The sequence below is a fragment of the Tigriopus californicus genome, chromosome 2 (assembly GCF_007210705.1).
Source record: "Tigriopus californicus strain San Diego chromosome 2, Tcal_SD_v2.1, whole genome shotgun sequence".
NCBI classification, from domain to species: Eukaryota; Metazoa; Arthropoda; class Copepoda; order Harpacticoida; family Harpacticidae; genus Tigriopus; species Tigriopus californicus.
This window is the reverse complement of record NC_081441.1, coordinates 3591469-3611125: the sequence shown is the minus strand read 5'-3', so window position 1 is coordinate 3611125 and position 19657 is coordinate 3591469. Positions and strand designations below refer to the sequence as shown.

The 19657-nt window shown below is 47.5% G+C and overlaps 6 protein-coding genes across 7 annotated transcripts in view; 2 read left to right on the top strand and 4 right to left on the bottom strand.

The window, feature by feature from the left end:
* Nucleotides 1-413: 413 nt before the first annotated feature.
* Nucleotides 414-3973, top strand: LOC131892612 (uncharacterized). Of its 2 annotated transcripts, none has more exons than XM_059242432.1 (4): nucleotides 414-499; nucleotides 613-762; nucleotides 3580-3765; nucleotides 3833-3973. In XM_059242432.1, exons 1-4 carry the CDS (start codon nucleotides 445-447, stop codon nucleotides 3925-3927), a joined length of 486 nt encoding a protein of 161 aa, XP_059098415.1. In that variant the 5' UTR covers nucleotides 414-444; the 3' UTR covers nucleotides 3928-3973. The 2 variants fall into 2 exon arrangements, with proteins under 2 accessions (XP_059098415.1, XP_059098416.1); XM_059242433.1 differs by having other exon boundaries at nucleotides 426-499; nucleotides 621-762.
* On the bottom strand, nucleotides 3957-6432 carry LOC131892604 (zinc finger protein 120-like). The gene is made up of 2 exons (XM_059242420.1): nucleotides 5730-6432; nucleotides 3957-5207 (listed from the first exon to the last, which is right to left on the bottom strand). The coding sequence occupies exons 1-2, from the start codon at nucleotides 6208-6210 to the stop codon at nucleotides 4120-4122; spliced, it is 1569 nt and encodes a 522-aa protein (XP_059098403.1). The 5' UTR covers nucleotides 6211-6432; the 3' UTR covers nucleotides 3957-4119.
* A 1092-nt stretch (nucleotides 6433-7524) lies between these two features.
* On the bottom strand, nucleotides 7525-9240 carry LOC131892611 (uncharacterized). Its single transcript, XM_059242430.1, has 2 exons — nucleotides 8295-9240; nucleotides 7525-8214 (listed from the first exon to the last, which is right to left on the bottom strand). Exons 1-2 carry the CDS (start codon nucleotides 8562-8564, stop codon nucleotides 7666-7668), a joined length of 819 nt encoding a protein of 272 aa, XP_059098413.1. The 5' UTR covers nucleotides 8565-9240; the 3' UTR covers nucleotides 7525-7665.
* Nucleotides 8584-11267, bottom strand: LOC131892605 (alpha-1,3-mannosyl-glycoprotein 2-beta-N-acetylglucosaminyltransferase-like). Its single transcript, XM_059242421.1, has 2 exons — nucleotides 10321-11267; nucleotides 8584-10180 (listed from the first exon to the last, which is right to left on the bottom strand). The coding sequence occupies exons 1-2, from the start codon at nucleotides 10816-10818 to the stop codon at nucleotides 9254-9256; spliced, it is 1425 nt and encodes a 474-aa protein (XP_059098404.1). The 5' UTR covers nucleotides 10819-11267; the 3' UTR covers nucleotides 8584-9253.
* A 1906-nt stretch (nucleotides 11268-13173) lies between these two features.
* Nucleotides 13174-18675, top strand: LOC131892730 (titin-like). The gene is made up of 6 exons (XM_059242562.1): nucleotides 13174-13793; nucleotides 13906-14215; nucleotides 14671-17712; nucleotides 17854-18201; nucleotides 18282-18381; nucleotides 18462-18675. Exons 1-6 carry the CDS (start codon nucleotides 13485-13487, stop codon nucleotides 18637-18639), a joined length of 4287 nt encoding a protein of 1428 aa, XP_059098545.1. The 5' UTR covers nucleotides 13174-13484; the 3' UTR covers nucleotides 18640-18675.
* An 851-nt stretch (nucleotides 18676-19526) lies between these two features.
* LOC131892807 (uncharacterized) overlaps nucleotides 19527-19657 on the bottom strand; it is a 2959-nt gene continuing 2828 nt past the window's right edge. Inside the window, exon 3 of the mRNA XM_059242659.1 lies at nucleotides 19527-19608. The gene's annotated coding sequence lies outside the window, so the exon portion shown is untranslated. The remainder of the gene's footprint in view (nucleotides 19609-19657) is intronic.

Here is a 19657-nt window from a genome sequence, read left to right as displayed (position 1 = left end):
TCCGATTTCAGGATTCTTGTCCTGACGTATTTGTACCTTAAGTTTCTTCATTCTAGTGCTTAATGTGTGTATTTCAAGTATACCCTTAAAAGCTCGAATTTACGGTGATCTTTTACAAGAAGTATAAACAAGACAAAGGAAGTTGAAAGAAAGTAAGGCGATTGTTGAAGCACGAATCTCACCTCACCTTCTTTTTTTCCCTTACTTTTAAAAGCCCCGATAATTGAAGTCTCCCTTTGTTGGAATCAAAAAGTGTGCTGTTAATACAACGCCCTGAGCAGTCATTATTTCGGTCGGAATGCACTTCAAAATTGGGGGGAATTATCCAGAGTAAGGTCAAAAAAAGGGGAAACCCGATATGATTAGCGATGCGTTTATTAAGCTACCCATTCTCGTATTGATCGTTTAGTGGAGGGACCCCGTTCAAATAATTTCGTTCTCAACATGAAGTGCTCAACGGTTGTGAAGCATTGCTGCTTTTGTGTCGACCATGCCGAAGGTGAGGAACAAAGGCCAACATTCCAGATTAATCTAGACGAATTGATGATGACGAAGTCCTTTTCTTGTCCCCTTCTATTTGCCTCCGCCCTCGTCCTCCTCGTCCTTCCCAAGGCGTGAAGGTCCTGGCCATTCTGTCCTTGTTTGAGTGTGTGGGCTTTGCCATTGCCAGTGGGGTGTATGCCGAGAGGAACTACTCCAAATCCGTGGGATTGTTCTCGCTACTCATCTTCCTGATCATCTTCTTCGTCTTCCTCTTCGCCGGTTGTCAAAGAATTCCGACTCTTTCACTCCAAGGCTCAAACTTTCACATCCGGTTCAAGAGATCTCGAAATTCTGCCCCTTCAGGAAAATCACATTCGGGTCAGAGAGATTAATGTCAGGGAAACGATTGTGGGCGAACAGTTTCATGTTCTTGCATTGCTTTTCGCGAATATGCATTGGTAGTCATGACATAACAAATTGAAATGGCTTTCAATGATGGTGAGGAAAGATCAATTGGTCAGTTCGAAATCAAGTCTCAAGGTGGCACAAAACCGTAACTTTAAGAGCATACTTGCGTCAATGTTGGTTGTTCCTTGAACCAAAGAGAAGCACCAAGTTCCGTTCACAGTCAGGGGAGAAAGGTCCTGACTTATTTGATTCCCGTTGTGAACTGGGAATAAACATATTACCGTGTAAACTGACAAGAAAATTAATCGCCCATTTTCCTAGTTATACCCAGGGCAGTGGTAACAAAATTACAAGTAGCGAAATTACAGTATTTCATTTATTTTTTCGAAAACAGAACTGTAACCCCATTATTACATTTTAAAGTGCTGTTATTGTAACGGCCCAAAACCCCAAAAATTACACGTTACTCGTTGCTTTTTCCACGCTCCTGAGTGACATTTGATTTTTCGTTTCTCTTTTGACAACTGAGGAAACTTGAAGCTTTTAGGCAATCTTAACAGGAATTTTCATTTTTTAATATTTTCAAATATCCTAAAGAAGAAAGCGCAGGGCTGAAGAGTGTTCTTACTTTTTACAACAATGAATGCGTTTGTGGTTTCAAATCATTTTATATTTGCACTACTGAAATTTGTATATCTTCTCATTCAAATTCCGTTAAACTAAGAGATCTGACTCAGAGCGAAATCTTCCCTTGGCTTGAGTATGTGGCACCAAATTTCTCAACTTTTCCCTTATCCATCCATGATCTTATTCGCCATAACTAGTTGAGCTCAGGACAAAAAAATCTCAGTTTTAGATGTGAAAAAGCTAAATAATATGTACTCTAGAAGAAGGCAATACATGTATACTTGATACTTATACCGTACTCGGGAAGTATTTCGAAAATATCCTTAAAATGAAAATGAAGAGGCAAAAAACATGAAATATTGGTCATCTCAAATTTTAGTAAAAAACAATCGTAACGAGTAACGACATTACATTTTTTTGCGAGCAATGGTTGTGTAACAAATTATTCCTTTTTGGCCAAAGTAATTGTAACTGTAATCCGTTCCTTTTACTAAGGAACGACCATTACCCTGGTTATACCCCTTTCAAGTCACCAAGTTCGTATGCCTCAAAAGTTTAAGTGACCTTTTAAAATTTGATGGTGACGTCATGTTCCTCTACCTGCTTTGATGGCCCAATAACGGTTTGGATCTCGTCAAAACAATCTTAAGCACTAACCATTTGACAAACTACTTTTCAAATTTCAAAAAATGGTTTGCACTAGAGCCACTATCATAGATAATAGATGATATTATACTATTAGAATTCTACTATAGTGGCTCTAGTTTGCACCATAGTCCGTACTTTTTGGATCTGCACATACACGTTATACGATTTTAAATTATTTTTGGCATTTTATCGTTAACCCCACTGTTTATCGTTTATTCAACGCCGAGGAAAAGACAAACTATTGATGAGTAACACAAGCTCGATAAATTAACATTCTCATGCATCAATGGCTCTCCGGCTTGGTTGAAGAAATCTGTGTGCGTACTTTTTATCTGGTGTGATCAAAACCCACAAAGTTTGAGCCACTAATTATTTTTCGGAATTTGTGCAAGCTCCCATCAACCTTTAGATACTTTGAGATTATTTATCACATTTCATAAGGCTTTCTATGAACAAAATGAGGGCTTTCAAAATGCTAGAATCTTTACCTTGCTTTGAGCAGCTTACGGCGGTTGTTTGTCCACACTAGATATCATATTGTGAGCCTGCTTGATTCACAGAATGATGCTTAAAAGAATTATGGAGTTCACATAGCCACTAAACTATTCTAAAACAGTTTTCAATTGAATATCATATTCAGAGTGGTGTATCAAGCACCAGGCTAGTAACGGATCAGTTTTTCGCTAATTTGAAAAAATGCCCATGAAATTGGTTTTACTAGGATGATATGAAATTTGATCCTACCTCAGAATCTATTTGAGGATCTCAAAATGTTCCACCAATTTTGAAATAATTGATAGCTGCAACAAACTTTTAAGGAACAAAAAGACCATCATACTTGGCATTGGAGGTCAAGGTTCAACTGTTGTTATTTTGACTGGTGGCGGTTTGAATTGCAAACCCAATAGATTTATGAATCCTAACGCCGGACAGAGTTTCGAGTTTGTCCAATTTGCTCTTCCGTTTTGTCCAACGCCACCATCTTGATTGAAATCAATCATGTTAACACAATCAATGGTAACGTCACATGCCTATTGCTAAAAAACACGTCAGGCTTCACAAACTTTTGGTTAATTTTTAAGGTTTCGCGGGATAAAAGTTGTTCAATCATGATTCTATTATTACTTTTGTGCCTTTGGTTTGCCCTGCTCGTAGATTGGCCCTTTCAGACCAAGCAAGCACCTTCAAGAGAAACTGACAGCGTTGCTCTTCTTGGCAAATATCGACCCTTAGAAAGAGAGAAGGCGGGCCAATTCTCGAGCTCTTGATTGACCCAAATTCTCCCTCCAACTTGGCCGATATAATTTTGGCGGAAGAGCCCTCAAAATCCCCACGAATCCTTGCCAAAAATGTGCATGTGTCAAAAGAGCAAGAAAGGAGTTGTTTGGCAACCGGATCGGGTTGCTGGTCCAGCTTCCCTCGTGTTGCTATTGGCCATCTTCAAACAAAGGCGGGAACTCTTTGTCCCTTGGCTACTCCTCTACGGCCTCAAGATCATGGTGGAATTCGCCTTCATCCTGATCTACTCTGTGGTGGTCTTCCAGCCTTTAGATATCTATTATCACATGTGGGAGTTCATGATGGGATCGCTAGCCACGGGTAAAAGTATATTCTTCCAACTTATGTGCGATGTTTTCTAAACAATGTTGTCTGCATGTACTTCTAGCCTTCTACCTGGGTCTCAAGAGCTATTTCTGGGTCACAGTCAACGAGTTGGACAATCGGATTCGTGATCGAACCTGCGTGTCCCTGGTCATTTAAGACGGATCAATCGAGACGAGGGCAACATGTTCGAGAATGGTTTTTAATTCCACGATCTGTTGCACGGTTACCGAGTCGTATCCTCTCGGCATTTTGTGACATGAGTGCATTCAATGGAACATAATAATAATAGCTGTAAATAACTAATAAGGATGTTTTATATGTGTCTGTGAGTGAATGGATGTCACCAGTCTAACCGCGCTTTTTGCTCGGGGCATTGTGAACACGGACCTCATGAGCACGACGCATGTTACTGTCATTAAAGCGTTTGTCGCAACCGAAGCGACACTGCATCGGGAACGAGCGGATATGGGCGTACATCATATGTTCGTCCAGTTTGCGTTTGTACAAGAAGCCTTTGCCGCACTGATCACAAATGAACGGCTTCTGCGAGTCGGGCAAGTGCATCCGAATCTGATGCGTCCGGAGCTTGAAATTCGACGGGAACGTCATCGGACACTGGTCACATTGGACTAACACCGGATGGAGTTTTTGGCGGTGCCGCTGGAGAGCGCCGTGGCCCACGATTTCCTCGCCGCAAATTTTGCACTTGACCCGCTTGTGAGCGTCACTTATATGGTTGGTGAGCTCGTTCCGCGATTTGTACTGCCGCCCGCAATCCGAGCAGGTGTTGCCGTCTTTCTCATAGAACGTGCGGCACAGCCGCTTGTGCTTGTCGATCTTCTCCTTGAGCCGGATGGTGTCGCACATTTCACACAAAGAGAACCGGCTCGAATGGCACAATGTGACGTGTTTCTCGGCTTGGAAGAACGTGCTGGCCGCCTCGATGTCGCAATCACATTTGTAGCCGCGGATGAAATTCCGCCAATTCCGTTTGGCCGTCTGGAGGATATCATACATGGCCTTCTTCTTCTCGGGCACACTCATGTTGGCGTTGGCCAAGTCCACTTCGGACTCCATGAGGGTCTTGGCCACCGCCGGGTAATGCTTGACAATCTCGTCCTCTTGTTCGTACTTCATGGCCTTTTGAAGGCGTTTCCCCGAGGCTCCATACCTCTCCGGGTACTTCATGCGTCGGATGCGCTTGAAGCTTTGGACAAAGTCCTCGTCTTCTTCGGCGGTCAGGCCGCCACCGCCTCCTCCGCCTCGTTTGTCCCCGGGGGCGAAAGACGACGAGGAGGAAGAGGCGGTGGCCGAGGTCACGGGGGCCAGGTCGTTGAAAGCGCTCCCATTGGTCTGTCCGTTATTGAGAGCGTCGTGGAAGAAATCTTCACAGGCATCCATTGTGTCGTTAAAATCGTCACCGATTTCGCCCACGGCTATAAAGGGCAAAAGGAGAAAAACTTGATTCGATTCTTGATCAGCAGGACATGAACTCGCCGGATTATGTGATTCAATCATCATGGACTGAATTCGTCATCAATTGGTTGGGGATCGGGTAAGGTGCGTCACATAGGACGTGTGAAAGAACAATGGGAGATGAAGTAACTCGCATGAATTGCTATCATTCCTCAAAAGAGCCGTCTAGATCTCGCTAATTCACCTTTTAGAAGACAATATCATTACTAGTTTCTGGCCNGGTGCGTCACATAGGACGTGTGAAAGAACAATGGGAGATGAAGTAACTCGCATGAATTGCTATCATTCCTCGAAAGATCCGTCTAGATCTCGCTAATTCACCTTTCAGACGACAATATCATTACTAGTTTCTGGCCTCAGAACTGGCCCAGTTTTTCGAATATCTTTAAACCCTTCTCTCTCCATTTCTCTTTAGCCTGGTCTCTGGTCCATTACATCGATTTTTTTTTCTTAATCCTAACGTCCCACTCTGACGAGCTTACCCGTGAATGGATCAGGCACGGCGGGTATCAGGGTGGCGGCGGGGGGTACGGGTGGAGTAGCGACGGCTTGGGCCGCCTCTTCCATCTTGACTTTGACCAATTGAGCCACCAAGGCCGCGGAGGGACGAGCCAGCCCGGCCTGTGCCGGCCCGTTGGATAATCGCTGCCTTTTTTGGCGGGTGTGTTCGTCGATCGACTCATGAAAGAGGCCGAGGGCCCGCAATCCCTCGGGCAACACCAACGACGTCTCGCGTTCATGGAGATGCCAATAGATGTTATTGACGAGTTGGCGCAATTCGGGTCCGGGAAACTCGGGGAAAATGATGACATCCCCGGAATGCTCCGTCAAGAACTGCTGGAACCGCGGGAACACCGAGAACAACACCATCTTGTGGCACGGGATGGACTCGCTCTCGGCCTCCAAGACCAGATCGCAGAACAGAGACTGACGATAGCAATGCTGGACATAACTAGCCACCATGTAATGAACCAGGTCCTTTTTCCGCACTTCTTGATCCACGCCCACGGCCACGGCAGCGGGTGCGGGCGCGGTCAGGGTGGGGGAGGGCAGTGCGGGTCCATCCGGCGGTGGGACCCCGCCGAAAGCCCCCGACCCATCATCGGGCACAGGAATCGAGGGATCCAGGGTGAAAGGTGAGCTGAGCGGGCGTTTCAAGGCGGATCACGGATCAGCACCAGGCCACGCCATCTAACGGCCACAACTGACACTAAAACGCGACAGGCCGGGCAGACCTGGTCAGCTGCATCGAATGCTTGACTTATACATGCTCATACTCGGAAGGAGACGGCCTGATGCTTAGCCCAGCGGGCTGACGGGTGTCTGGACTCAGCCAGTCTCCTCAGGGCCGTGTCCGGCTAATCATGCCGGCCATGCGTCAGCCATGACCTAGCCAGGCCAGGCACGAGGGTGCGCACTAACCCAGGATCGTCTGTGCCCGGCGTGCTTCGATCTGAAAGTGATAATATGGGACCTGACTAAAAAGGTTCCGTAACATGGACAATGATGATATGGTGGCTGTTCGGGTTAGTGTCTTAGACATAATCAGGGGCAGGGCACTTGAATGAATTCACACATGTAACACCAACAAGGTTGACTACCAGATAAAAAAATCACCGTTGGGGTTGAATGCAATTACTTCCCGATATGTTAAGAGTAGATACCGGTACGTATATACCATAGTTCGCGGGAGATTGTCCAACATTTGGCAAAGTTTTCGCTAAAAGGTAACTCCGTCCGTGGCTGGCTGATGGTAAAGAAAGCCCACGACTTCATAATTTTGATCATTTTTAAAATCGATCGCAATCTGAAGAACTCATTTAATGGCCCAGTTCGTGATTCTGGTTTATGGAATTCTACAATAAAGGATCAGAAACAAGCTGAGAAGTAATCAAGCTTAGTTAGTTTTTTCTTTCAGAGTGGAGGATGGGCAAAATGCCCATAGCCTGTTTTTGCAAAAGAAAACGGGGATTTTGTCCGCCAAGACCATCACTAGGGCCGGCCAAATTTTGCATTGTCATCAACCGCTTTTGACCAGTTTTCCAAATTCTATGTTGTGTACATTATGTACTATTTATGGTTTCTTTATAAATTCGGGTCATTTGGAGCCATGTCATTTTTTCTCCATCTTTTCGTGTCAGGTCTGGCGATTCTCTTTTGCAATTTTGCTGTCAATATTTTTGCTGTCAATTTGTCGGTCGGATCTAGTCAGTCTCGAAAAAAAGGTTTTGTCTCTAAAATGGTCCTAAAATTGTGCCCCAGACATGATTAGCCCAATAGCATTGTAGAAATGTATTTGAAGACCGAGAAGGGCTTAGTAAGTAATTTAGAGGATTGAACACATATTGTGTTGAGGTACATTTTGAATGAGTGTCAATTCCGGAGGGTAGTGATGGTGGTGTTGGTGTTGGTGGTCCCTTAGTCCGGATGAGATCGGATGAACCTCGCCACTTGCAATTCCTTGAGTTTATCCCCCTGTATCTGCTGGATCTTCAAGCTCTCCTCCAGAGAGACCATTTGGGCTTTGTTATTGCTCACGTCCGGCAAGGGCATCAAATCCCCGGGATTCAACCGGGGGGTTAACCGCTTCTTCAAATGAACGTCCTGGTCGGCCACATGATCATTATGAAGGCTATTGTAGGGAATAAATCTGGGCTTGGCCAGGGTGTGATCGCCTTTGGCGGACAAGGCCATGGCATGTCGGTCCATTTCCGAATCCAAGTCCGAGGCCTTCTCGGCCTTGGGGACTGGGCCCTCGGCCAACATCTGGAGCACTTTGGTTTCCGAGGCAGACGAGGTGGAGGGTAAGGCAAACACGTTCTTGGGTTTGGCTCCCAAGCTTCCGGCTAGACCTCCGCCATATTTCCATTCAATCTCCTCCAGATCGATTGCTTTTCCACTTATGGAGAGGTTCTTCAACAAGTCTGCGGTGTCATTGACCTCTTTCGTCTTGGCCTCGATCAAACCCTGGATTGAACGAGTTCCATTAATGCCGGGGATCTTCTTCAGACCAATCAATCTCAATAGAAGGAAAGTCACTCACTTACTTCAATGACGGTCTTCTTGTCCCGGACTTTGGCGCCTTTGTCCGGGAGTTTGGCCAAGAGCTTGGTGTTCTTGAGGATGTTGTTTTGCCGTTGGAGAAGGTCTTTGAGCTCGGGCACGGATTTGTGACTGATTTCGGAGCGGAATTTCCGGATTTCATGACTCATCCGACCCACGGGTTGAACTTCTCCGGGCACTTTCTTGATGGCAATGACCGTCTCGTCGTTCAGAATGTCGTCCAATCTGACGGATATGGAGGCAGTGGCAACCATGGTCGTCTATTTGTGTGTCTCTGTAAGGCAAGAGGATTGGACGAATCATTACCGATGATTCCCCCGGTTGGAAAGTTCTGTTCAAGGATTTCCTTTATTTGAAGTTGATCATTTTGGTTCGGTAACGTGTCAACTCTATAGTAGTATCACATTTGATGAAGGTGGTGCAGGAATTTTAACAAAAACCGAAAAAAAAACCACAACCCAATAATAACAACGATCTCTGATGTATAAAAAACGAAGAACAAAAAAAAAATAGGACAAAGAAAACAGTCTGGCAATGTTTGACAAAATCAGCGAACAACATTCGATCCAGGTTTACGACCTCGATTAGCCATCTCCAGTAAATTTCAGTAAATCTATCAGGGGCGGGATGGAATGGATGTGAGGGGCCTCATTTGGGCTTTCTCCACCTGCCCAGAGCTCTTTGAAAGAGAACAGATGAATTCCGCGACCTCTCCAGCGCTTACATCTTTTAGCGTTGCGACTTATTATTTGATCACCAGTCAGCTTAAGGTCGGTTGAATATCTAGGTTAGGAAGCCCCACATGGCGACAAAGCACTTCTCCACGAGTCCTGAAACTTTGTGATCACGAAAACAAAACAATATTTCATTCTAAATTTGTAAATGTCCCTGGACACCATCTGAGCAATGTTAGTTGGGCACGCGATCCGAATCCCGTGCACTACTACCACGTGGGATCGTAGCCTTTCCAGCTGAAGGCTGGACTCACATAGACCCGCAGGCCGTTGAAGAGGGTGCTCACCACGCCTTTGTAGGCCATTCGAGGCACTCCGGCCTTGAAATCGTCCATGATCCCTAAGACCTTGGCGTATTTCTTGAACACGAGTTTCGTATGATAAACGAGTCTCACGGCTCCGTGGCGGGCCTTGTGTTTGCCGGAGGCCTCGCCCGACCGCAACTCCTCCACACTGACCACGGGCAAGGCATTCAGTTTGGCCTCGAAGGCCGGGTCGTACTGGGCCTTGAGCAAGTAACTCAGATCGGCCTTCGTAAAGTCGTAGAACTGATCGTTGAGTTTGATGAACTTCAAGTGCTTGTCGTAGAACATGCCGTTGGACACGCCCACTTTGCCGAAGGTCTTGGTGCGGGAGATCTCCGGTCGGATGCAAGCCCGTTCTCGCCGTTGTCGCGGGTCGCGGATCCAATCGTCCCAATAACTGGCCGGCCATTTGGGACTGAGCTCCCGCCAGAGCTCACGGGTGAGCATCCAGCCCAGACCGCCAAAGAAATCGGACCGATAGAGCAACGACTTCTGAACCTGGTCGATGAGGCCTTGCTTGCCGTTGTCGTTCCAGGCGGACACGCAGTACAGACTGGGATCGGACTTCAGAATGGGCAGCGTGGCCTCGAAATACTCGAAGAAGTCCGGGGCGATCTCCAGATCGTCCTCGACCACGATCACTTGCTCGTACTTGAGCTCGTTGAACGTGTGGTTGAGGGCCCAACCGTAATGACGAGCGATGTTGAAGTAGCCTTGGAATTTCTTCTCTTTGGCGGGCACGGCAATCGGACTCTGATGGGGCTGTTCCAGAAAGATGATTTGATCGCCGTAGCCTAAAAGCACATCCCGGGTGGCCTTATGCCCGCAATCCTAGCAACGAATCAGAAAATCATGCATTACCGGAGAATGACAGGCCAATTCAAAGGGGGCCATCGTCGCCCCAATCCACATACAAAAGCCTATCTAATTCATGACAGTCCCCCCCCCCAGGGACCCATGCTATGTTTTACCTGAGACACGATGAGCGGGAATTTCTGGACCCGATCCCCACGAATGGCCAGGATCAAATCCACGGCTTGGGCCACGGTCACGCGATTGCAGGCGAACATGAGTAACGGCATGATAGGGCCGACCGACCCGCGGACAGATTCAGCCGGTCCACCGCCCGTCCCACCCCCCGGCACGGCCTGCAAATCCAGGCCAGCCCCGCCCAATCCCCCGGCCTCATACTCATTGGCCCCATCCACAAACTTGACGACCGCGGGTTCGACCCCGCCGTGTAAAGCCTGTACCTCCCGCAACAACTGAGCGTTGTCCCGGATCTGTTGCCGCAAACGGGTCTCGAACTCGACCAGCCGCACTTTCAATTGGGGCTCGAGCCGGGTGCCGTGGTGGCTACTGCGGGCATTGAGTGCCCCGGGTCGTTGAACGAAGAGCAAATAGGTGAACCCGATCCAGATCAAGACGAACACCACCATGTAAAACACCTGGGCCCGCATCATCATCATCAATCTGCGGGTCTTTTCTGGAAGTAGCCTGGATGGCCGGATGGAGATCCGGGTTGAGTGGGCGTGAAGGGGTGGGGATAGGGGGGGGACAGGTCAGTCTGAACCGCCTCGAATATCATAGAGTCGAACCAATGTCCAATGTCATAGGGGGGGATGACGTGGCCATGTCAGCCCATCAGACAGGCAGGCATGTGCCAGTGACCTCCTAACCTCGATGGACACGACCTTCACAGAAGCAGGCAGAGACGTCAACAGTCCCAGCAATCCCGGCAATCCCGGCAATCCCGGCAATCCCAAGCATCGGTGACTCCGTGAATTCCTCAATCATATCGTTGCGTCAGCTGAGCCACGGAGTAAGAACTAGGAAGCGTAGTTAGGAAGGTAGCCACTAGCCACCGATTAGTCCGAGTGACGGACGGTATTTGGTAGAGATGGAAAGCCAACAGGGACAGAGCGAGTCGCTAGCATACTTTGAAATAAATTGTTAGCTGAAAAAAGAAAAAGCCATTTTTGTACTGGTTTTTCCTCTTTTAGCATATTTTTATCTTCACAAAAGACCTTTTGAAACCTTGGAAACGTTTTTTTTGTCTAATATTGTAGGTTTTTTTGTACCTGTACTGCTTTGAGAAGTGCCCTAGTGACCTCGCAAAATTAGTGCTGATTAGAGACTAACTTTAGTCTCTAGTGCTGATATCATCATTCAGCTGTTGCTTCATTGTCGCAATATGTCTTAATGATGCTAATTCATACTAAAGTAGAAGCCACCAGCCACAGTCATGATATGATATGAACCATTACTTTAGGACAATGCCTAATTTATTTTCTGGTGTAATGGCATTAATGAGGGCCCATGGCCCAAACCCACCTCATCTTATCCGTTAAAATGTATTTTCATCAAAATGTTCGTCATTATCAAATTATTACAATTTGTTTTTGATTTTCAATCTATTTAGAAAATTCAGGCTTTTGTCAGGCAAAAAATATTTTTAAAACTTTCAATTTTGATGGAAAATTGCATGTGAAAACCTCCCCACGAGGTGGATGACATACTTTAGCAATTAGGCTTTTCAAAAATTCAGCAATAATAGGCCAGACCTCTGTACCTTGAGAAAGAACATGCCATGACCCCATCAATAACTTTGGAACAACTAGAGTACTCATTTTTTATGGACTTCCTTACCCTTATTGGGAAAGCAATCCCCAGGGGCAGAGAACAAAAAATGATATTCTTATTGTTCTGATCTCTGACCCTTTAATGAATTAGGGTCAGTGGATCTAGTTAGTCCTTGAACGTAGGTTGGATGAGCATTTTTGATCAATAACTTTTCAAGTCTGACTTAAGGAAAGCCTACCCAATGAGAAATCAATGCCTATGTGTTCTCTGTAGATAACTTTTAGTGTGTGGGGAAGGGCAAATAAAACATTGAAGGAACCTGTAAAAGAAGACAGCACTTCAGTGTTTTGGTTAGTCTGGATTGGAGACAGCTCAAAAGTGCATTAAACCTTTACAATCAGTACAATTGACCCTAAAACCTGGTTAAAGGCACAGGTCATAGATTCTTTGGAATACGTTTAGTTAATACACTTTTTGTACCTGTACTGCATAACACCAATCTTCTCTATTTGTCCCAACAAAAGAACCCTTCCATTCTTATTGCTCCTGCTTGTCTTATTTGGCCTGAAAACGCAGCTAGAGTCCCAAGGTTTTCCACACAAATAAGCCAATGTAAAAGTACCGGCATTGTTAGCCCAGGCCTCTTCTACTTGAGAAATAACTGAAATAAAGCACTAGAGTAACCAAATTTCATCTTAAATCTGCATGATTTATGTTATTAATTGGGGAGGGGGGGTCCAAGCTAGGAGCCAACTTTGATGGTTTTTGTTTAGAAACATTTTCAAAGGATGAAATATCTTGGTTGTGAGCTCAAATGTTTGCAAATCAGGCCAAAATTTTGCAAAATTATTTTGATGTCTTTGCACTACGAAAGAAAATCATGGCGTGTTTTTGAAACAATTTTCAAAGACTTTTGGGTCGCCCAAAAGATTTTTCCCCCGATCCAGAGGTGATCATAGAAAAACACCACAGCCATGAGACCATAGCATATAAATCCTACATTCCTTGGACTCATGACGTTTTTCCCTGGCCCATCCCAACCCATCCTAAGGGACGGATCTGATCTTACCCTCTGTTCCTCTTGGGAAAATGTCAAACTTTCCCAGATAGCCAATCCCCATAGTTTGAAAAGCTTGCCAGCGTGGGTGCCTATCTGATCTGTGCCTGGTAGTTGTAGTTCACTCAACCTCGAGTGTTTCCATCAGGCTAGGATCAGGCTAGGATCAGGCTAGGATCAGGCTGCTCCAGCCTCCTCGTTCGGCCCTGGGTCACTCTCCTCTGAGTCCTCTCGCCCCCGTTCCTTCACTCGCCTGCTTCACCCCGCTTCCCTCACAGAGCCCTTGGTTTGGGTCCTGACCACCCGACCACCCCACCCAATCAGCATCATCATCGCTCTTGCCTTGATCCGCCAGAGATCAGCCCGCCTCTGTCCCGGTCTATCCCGGTCTCTCCGGCTTCTCCTACAGCCCGTGCCGGTGGTGTACCCGTGGCCTCCACTGAGACCCGTAGCTCAAAGCATCTCATCCGCGTGGTCTGCTCCGGCTCTCGAATTATGAACGACGCCCTGCCCATCCCGCTCCCGCCTTCCCCGGCCACCTACTCACCTTCGCAAGTCACCTCCCCGCAATCCGACGAGCCCGGCCCACGGGCTGACCCCGATGACCCGGAGGTCGACCATCGCTACGATTCGCTGGGTCTGGCAGAGCCTCCACCTCCCCCGCTGACCGAGTCATCGCTGGCCGTGGCGGAAACGCGACCGGACTCGCCCGTGAAACGGCCGGACACGCCACCCATGGATTATGCCGCCCCCAAGAGCGTGCTAGGCTTCAAAGGGGCCAAACAGCGGCTCCAAGCTTTCAAGGTAAGACTAACACGGTCTCTTATCCCTCATTGATTGTTGGATGGTGCGGGTGAGAGCCTCACTTACGTCCGATTCATGGGGGCGGGTTCTCATGCCTGGTTTTCTTGCATAGGCTAGCAAAGCCGGGAATGTGTCTTTCGGAATGAGCAAAGCCAACCTCAAATTGAAGGCCAATACGAGCTTTGACGAGACGGAGAAGCCCGCTCACGCCCGCAAAGCCAAGGAAGGGCCAGCCAAGATGAACATTGACAGCATTATGGAGGAGGAGAACCTGGAGAAGGCCAAGAGTCTGCCCAATAAGTTCCTGGAGGATCGCCGCAAACAGGTGGAACGCGCGCTCAACAATATTGCCATTCCCATACCCATGTCCCCGCAAGTGATTGAGAAACCATTGTCACAGATCGATAGTATCACAGCCACTGGTAAGTAACCGCTCAAACGCATCTTGAGTCTAATGTCTAATGCACGGATTGGTCCAGCCATTATTTACGAGGTAGATCAAAATAGATGTTGAGCTACATCATCTCGAAATATTTCATCGGCTGTTGGGTGATTTCAAAATGGTTTAACACTGATCAACCAATAGCTGAAAAAACAAGACCATCCACAACTAATGCACTAGATAAAGTTTAAATGTACTACTTAAGATACAATAGGGTCCTTTCTTCACCAGAAAACTAACTCACTTGCCATGTATACGTCATGCCCTTAATAACTTTGATAACCTACAATGTGGATAGAAAGCAAAACTTTAGCTTTCAAACCTTTTCCTTCTGGATTTAGATTCCTCATACCATTTAACACGAGAGCTCATAAGATAGACGGACGGGCTTTAGCCTGTCATGTGTGTAAGTTGCTCAATTTGGCTTCATTGTAGGTGTGGACACGTTTGGCTTTGCCACCGCCAGCCGACCTTTGGTTCAGGAAAAGTCGCAAAAATCCCCGAGCCGACGAGAATCGCGACGTAGTCGGAGTCGCGAGCGTAAACGTCGACGTCGCCGATCTCGGAGTCGAAGTCGCTCCCCTGAAGCTCGGAAGCCCAAAGTCGATACTAGAGGCCTTAAGGCCATGCCTTCCACGTGGCAGGGTTGCAAGGAGGCCTCTCTGTCCATTTTGGAACCCGAGTTCTTTCGCATTCAACGGGAATTGTTGGACCCCGAGACCCGGAAGAAGTTGAGAACGCAAAAATTGGGTCAGAAGCTCTTCGTCAAACCCGCCGAGGACGTCTTGGAGGGCTTTGAGCGGGATTGTGAGTGGGCTTTACGTGGAACACAAGGGAAGCATGACACGACTGAGGTCGAGTTCCCACAGGCCGGTGTGAGACAGTGCCAATACAAGGGTCAGGGTAAAGACGATCCCGTAATAACGTGGAGCCAAAACCCGAAGTGGGATCTCTTTGTCAAAACGCGTCAAGAAGTGGTCGCAGAGTCAAGTGAAACGGAGGCTGCTCTGATGAGCGAGTTTTGGAATCCAACCTCTGTGAGTGAGTGCTCAAGTGTTTTGTCGGTTGAGAAACCGCACGAGATCCGCACCTGGTTCCCCAAAGAGAGTGTTTTTTTAGAAATGAGCTCGGGCCATGCCGATGAAGCTATAGGACAATTTGACAAGTTCTTGGAATGTTTTGATGTGGGCGCTTTCCCAGTCAAGGAAAAGGAAAAGACAAAGAAGAAAAGAGGCCGAAAGGAGATGGAGCAAGAGTTGGAAGAATTGGAAAAAATCATGGAGGCCAAAGAAGAAGAGCTGGATTTAGCCAAAAAGAAGAGGAAGAAGAAGAGAAGGAAAGATGACATGGAAGCTCCTGACACTCCCGAGGCCAAATTGGACAAGTCAGAGCAAAAGGATGAAGCCATGGAGGATCCCGCCACACTTCCGAAGAAGAAGAAGAAACACAAAACGAAGGAAGAGGACGAATTCGAAGATTTCACTCCTGACGAATCCGAGTCCGAAGTGAAGATCAAGAAGAAGAAAAAGAAGAGGAAGAAGAAATCCTCCAGAAAAGATAGTGAAGAGGAGTGTGATCCCAAACCCCGTCTCAAATCACCTGCCAAACTAGCACAAGACAATCCGTTTGCCTCTCGTCTCATGAGCATGGCTGGTTACCTCGGGGACAGTGGCAGCGAATCCAAGAATGAATCTCAGGAGAATAAATCTAATTCCAGTCGGATGTCCGAGTCGAAATCGAAGCGACGACATCCGAGTGATCGCTCCCCTCTCGCCCAAGCCGTCGGGGAACGACTTAGGTCGCCCAGTTTAGAACTGCCCACCGATCCCCGATTGAGGAAGCGCAAGTCCGGACCTCGTACTCCGAGTCCCGTTCCTCAAACAGAGACCCATTTGGACCATCGGAGGTCTTCCAATGAACGACCGAGGTCTCCCAATAGCTCGATGTCGGACTCTGATCTGCGCAAGCGAAGACATGCCCGTACCCCTCCACTGCCTCCCTCGTCGGATAGGTCTCCTTCGCCGTCCCCACCCCCGCCTAGACGCCGACCCCTCTCTCCGGACTGCATTTCAGAAACCTCTCTGCGCTCGCCAATCAATTTCAACTTAGAGCGTGAGTTCCCCGAAAATCCCGGAAGAGGTCGTGGCAGTTCACCCGGCGGAGGTCAATATGGGAGACGTGGCTTTTCTCCACGGGGTCGAGGCTCTTCACCCCCGCCCAGGCGTCCTCCCGCCAGTCCTGGGCGACGACCCCCCGAATTCGAGAGACGGCCCCCCAGCCCTCTTGAACACGACCGATGGCGACCGCCAAGTCCGGGAGCGGGTCGGCGGGAATCCTATCGCTTCAGAGATGGGAGTTCACCTCGTCGTTATGGGCGTGGGGGCTCCCCATCGCCACCTCCTCGGAGTCGCTATTCACGTTCGCCATCTCCTCGACGTCGTCGATCCCCGCCCAGCGGGTACAACGGACGTGTTTACAGTCCCGACCGAAGGCGGGCGGGTCGCTCTCCCTCGCCGAGATTCTACCATCACAGAGGCCGAGGAAGCAGTCCTTACCGATCTCCCAGAGATGAGTACCATTACCGAAGGACCAGTGACGGCCATTACCGGTCCGAGCGGAGCATACCGGATAGCACGATCAGTGATGCGGATCTACTGGCCTCGCATCGGTCGGCACCATTGTTGGCGTTACCCAATAGCTCTGATCTGAAGGCAGATTCACCTAAACGATTGTCCCTGGACGAGCGTCTAGAGAAGGAACTAGGAATCTCGGTGAGGAAGGACCCCCTCCCACACATTGATTACACCAAACCGCCACCAGGATACGCTCCGGTTGATGTTCGGACTACCGCCGGATCTGCACAATATCATGCCACGAAGCATCCACATCAACCATCTGCCAACCCTGTTAATCGGTCCATCCCAGCCTATCCACCTCAGCAAGCGCAGCCGCCTCCTCCGCCGGTGTCTGCCGGACCAACCCTGTCCGCGTTACCCACAGCCACTCTCCTTCCCGCCAAAATGCCCTCAATCAAGACCTCACGCTTTGAAGTCCCCGTGGATGACAATCGCCTGGTCCAGATTGGAAACATGGTCCAGATCGTGCCCGAAGAGAAAAAGCAACAACTGGAACAACAGCCTCCCACCAACGTCGGTGCTGTCCCTCTTCCGAGTGAAGGCGGTTCCGCAGCCAAAGTAGACGCCAATCCGGCCTTGAACATGAATAAGAAAATCGAGGAAATGACGAAGCGAAAAGAGGCCGAGAGACGCATGAGGCGGGAACAGAGAGCCGCTGAGCGGTTGCAGCAACAGCGAGATTCAAACGTGGTCCCGGAAACGCCCGTGGAAGCGGAGGTGAAAAAGTCCTCGGGTAAGCGAATCCTCGAAACGTTGGAGAAAGAAGAGGACCAAGAGGCCAAAGAGGCACAGCTCTTAAAGGAGGCTATCAGCACGGTTCCTGATCTGGACGAAGACCCCGGTAAGATATGGTTGATATAATGGGATTGAGGGTTTGTTTTTACGAAGAAGTCGGAATTCTTTGCAACAAGAATAGTTTTTAGTCGTGACAAATCCTTTTGTGCTCCAACCAGATTTTGTATTCTAAGGGTTCAAATTCTAGGTACCCGTGCAATAGCTGTGGAAGAAGAGGAAGATGATGATCCGCAAGCCATGACCTTGAAAGCTATGAAGAAGATCCAGAAGGCCAAGAAGAAGCAGATGGAGCAGGTGACATACATCTCGCTAAAGCCATTGACGAAAAAGGAGCGAAAACGACAGCAGAGACTCCTATTGAGCGGTGCCATGGAGGAGGCATTAGGAGACCTTGAGGGTGCAGGCGAGGATGAGAATGACGAAGAGGAGGAGGAGGAAGAATTTGTCAAGCCCGAACCTGTGGCCTTACCAGATGCCAGCACTTGCAAACCCATACTGAATCACTTTGGATCTATTAACAAGAAACCAAAGAAAGGTAACTATTGAAAAATAAGAAAATATTAATAATCTTCAGTTTGAACTTAAGAAGTATTGGCCTATTTTTCATTGTTCCAGTGTTAAAATATGCGGATGGAGTGTTACCGGGTCAAGGCTCGCCCGATCAGATCTCCGAGGACGAAGACGCAAAGAGCAAAACGGTCATTGCGGATGCCAAGTAAGCGAATATTTGCTCACTTTAGAACTCCGTTGAACTTCAATTTTTCAAATCATTGCTTTCCTTACTCTCATACGAAGGTGCAAAAGGAGGAAAAAGATCCGCGTTAAGGTTGTCAGAACAAGGTTGATCGATGGATCCTCCTCTGAAGAGGACGGACCTCCGCCCCCACCGCCCCCAGGATCTCCGCCTCTTCACACAACGGCCTACATACTTAAGCATTTTGCTTGGAAAGCACCATCTCCAGCCAAGGCATAAGATTGTTATCAAAATAAAATTGTTTGACGCGAACAATGTTCTACTTCTGCACTTTTTTCTCACTCAAGATTGTGATCTTAGATCTTAAATACGGTTGAAAAGGGGGGAGGGGGGGGCAAGAATCTCGTTATGTTTAAACGACCTTGCAAAAGTGTATAATACACTATTTCTCTGTTTCGGTTTAACTTTCTTTCAACTTTATCCATTGGTTTCCTACCATATTGTCGTAAACCCTAAAAATGTTTCTCCCACAGTTTTTGATTCAAATTGATTTGACAGCCACCATGATTAGGCAAAAAAACCTTAGTATTCAAGGATAGTCGAAATAACTCAGTGATGCACAAGATGACGTGCCCACCTGAGAAGTAGTTCGTGGCCGTTTGGAGGAGAGAGCTTAGCGGTTAAAGGAGGCAATTTTTTATTGGTAATCACGAACACATGTCTTTTTCCAACTCAATTACAAACAGTTTCTAATCAAAAAGACAGTTCGGACTTGATGGAATGTGAAATGAGAGCCCGCATCCAGTATATGTTCAAATTGATCAAATATTTTTCATCAGTTCCCAATTTGTCTAGTCTTGACCACTTGTCACTATTCTAGTACAAATTCGATGTTATCGTTCTTAATCATTCCGTACTCCACGTCTTAATTCTCTTGGTACTTTTTATTCATTTTAATGTCGTACAACACTAGTTGATCTTATCCGGCAGTCGCCTTCGTTTTTAACTGATTCGAAAGCGCATCCGTGTAATTGCGTTGGAGATAAAATACATCGGGGAACAAGTGTGTGCCTTACAAAGTCACTTTTGCGAAAACGATTCGGCGGTTCTGGGTTGAAATATGTAGGTTTTGGCTATAGACGGAACTAAAAACAATGCGTTAACAGTATGATTCATCTTGTATATTTTCTCACGGAGATATGCATTGAAAGTGTTTCGCACAATTGCGAAGGAAAAAGACAGTCGAACCTCAGAGACGCGATGGATCGCGATAGCAATTTTCAATTTCTTGGATTGT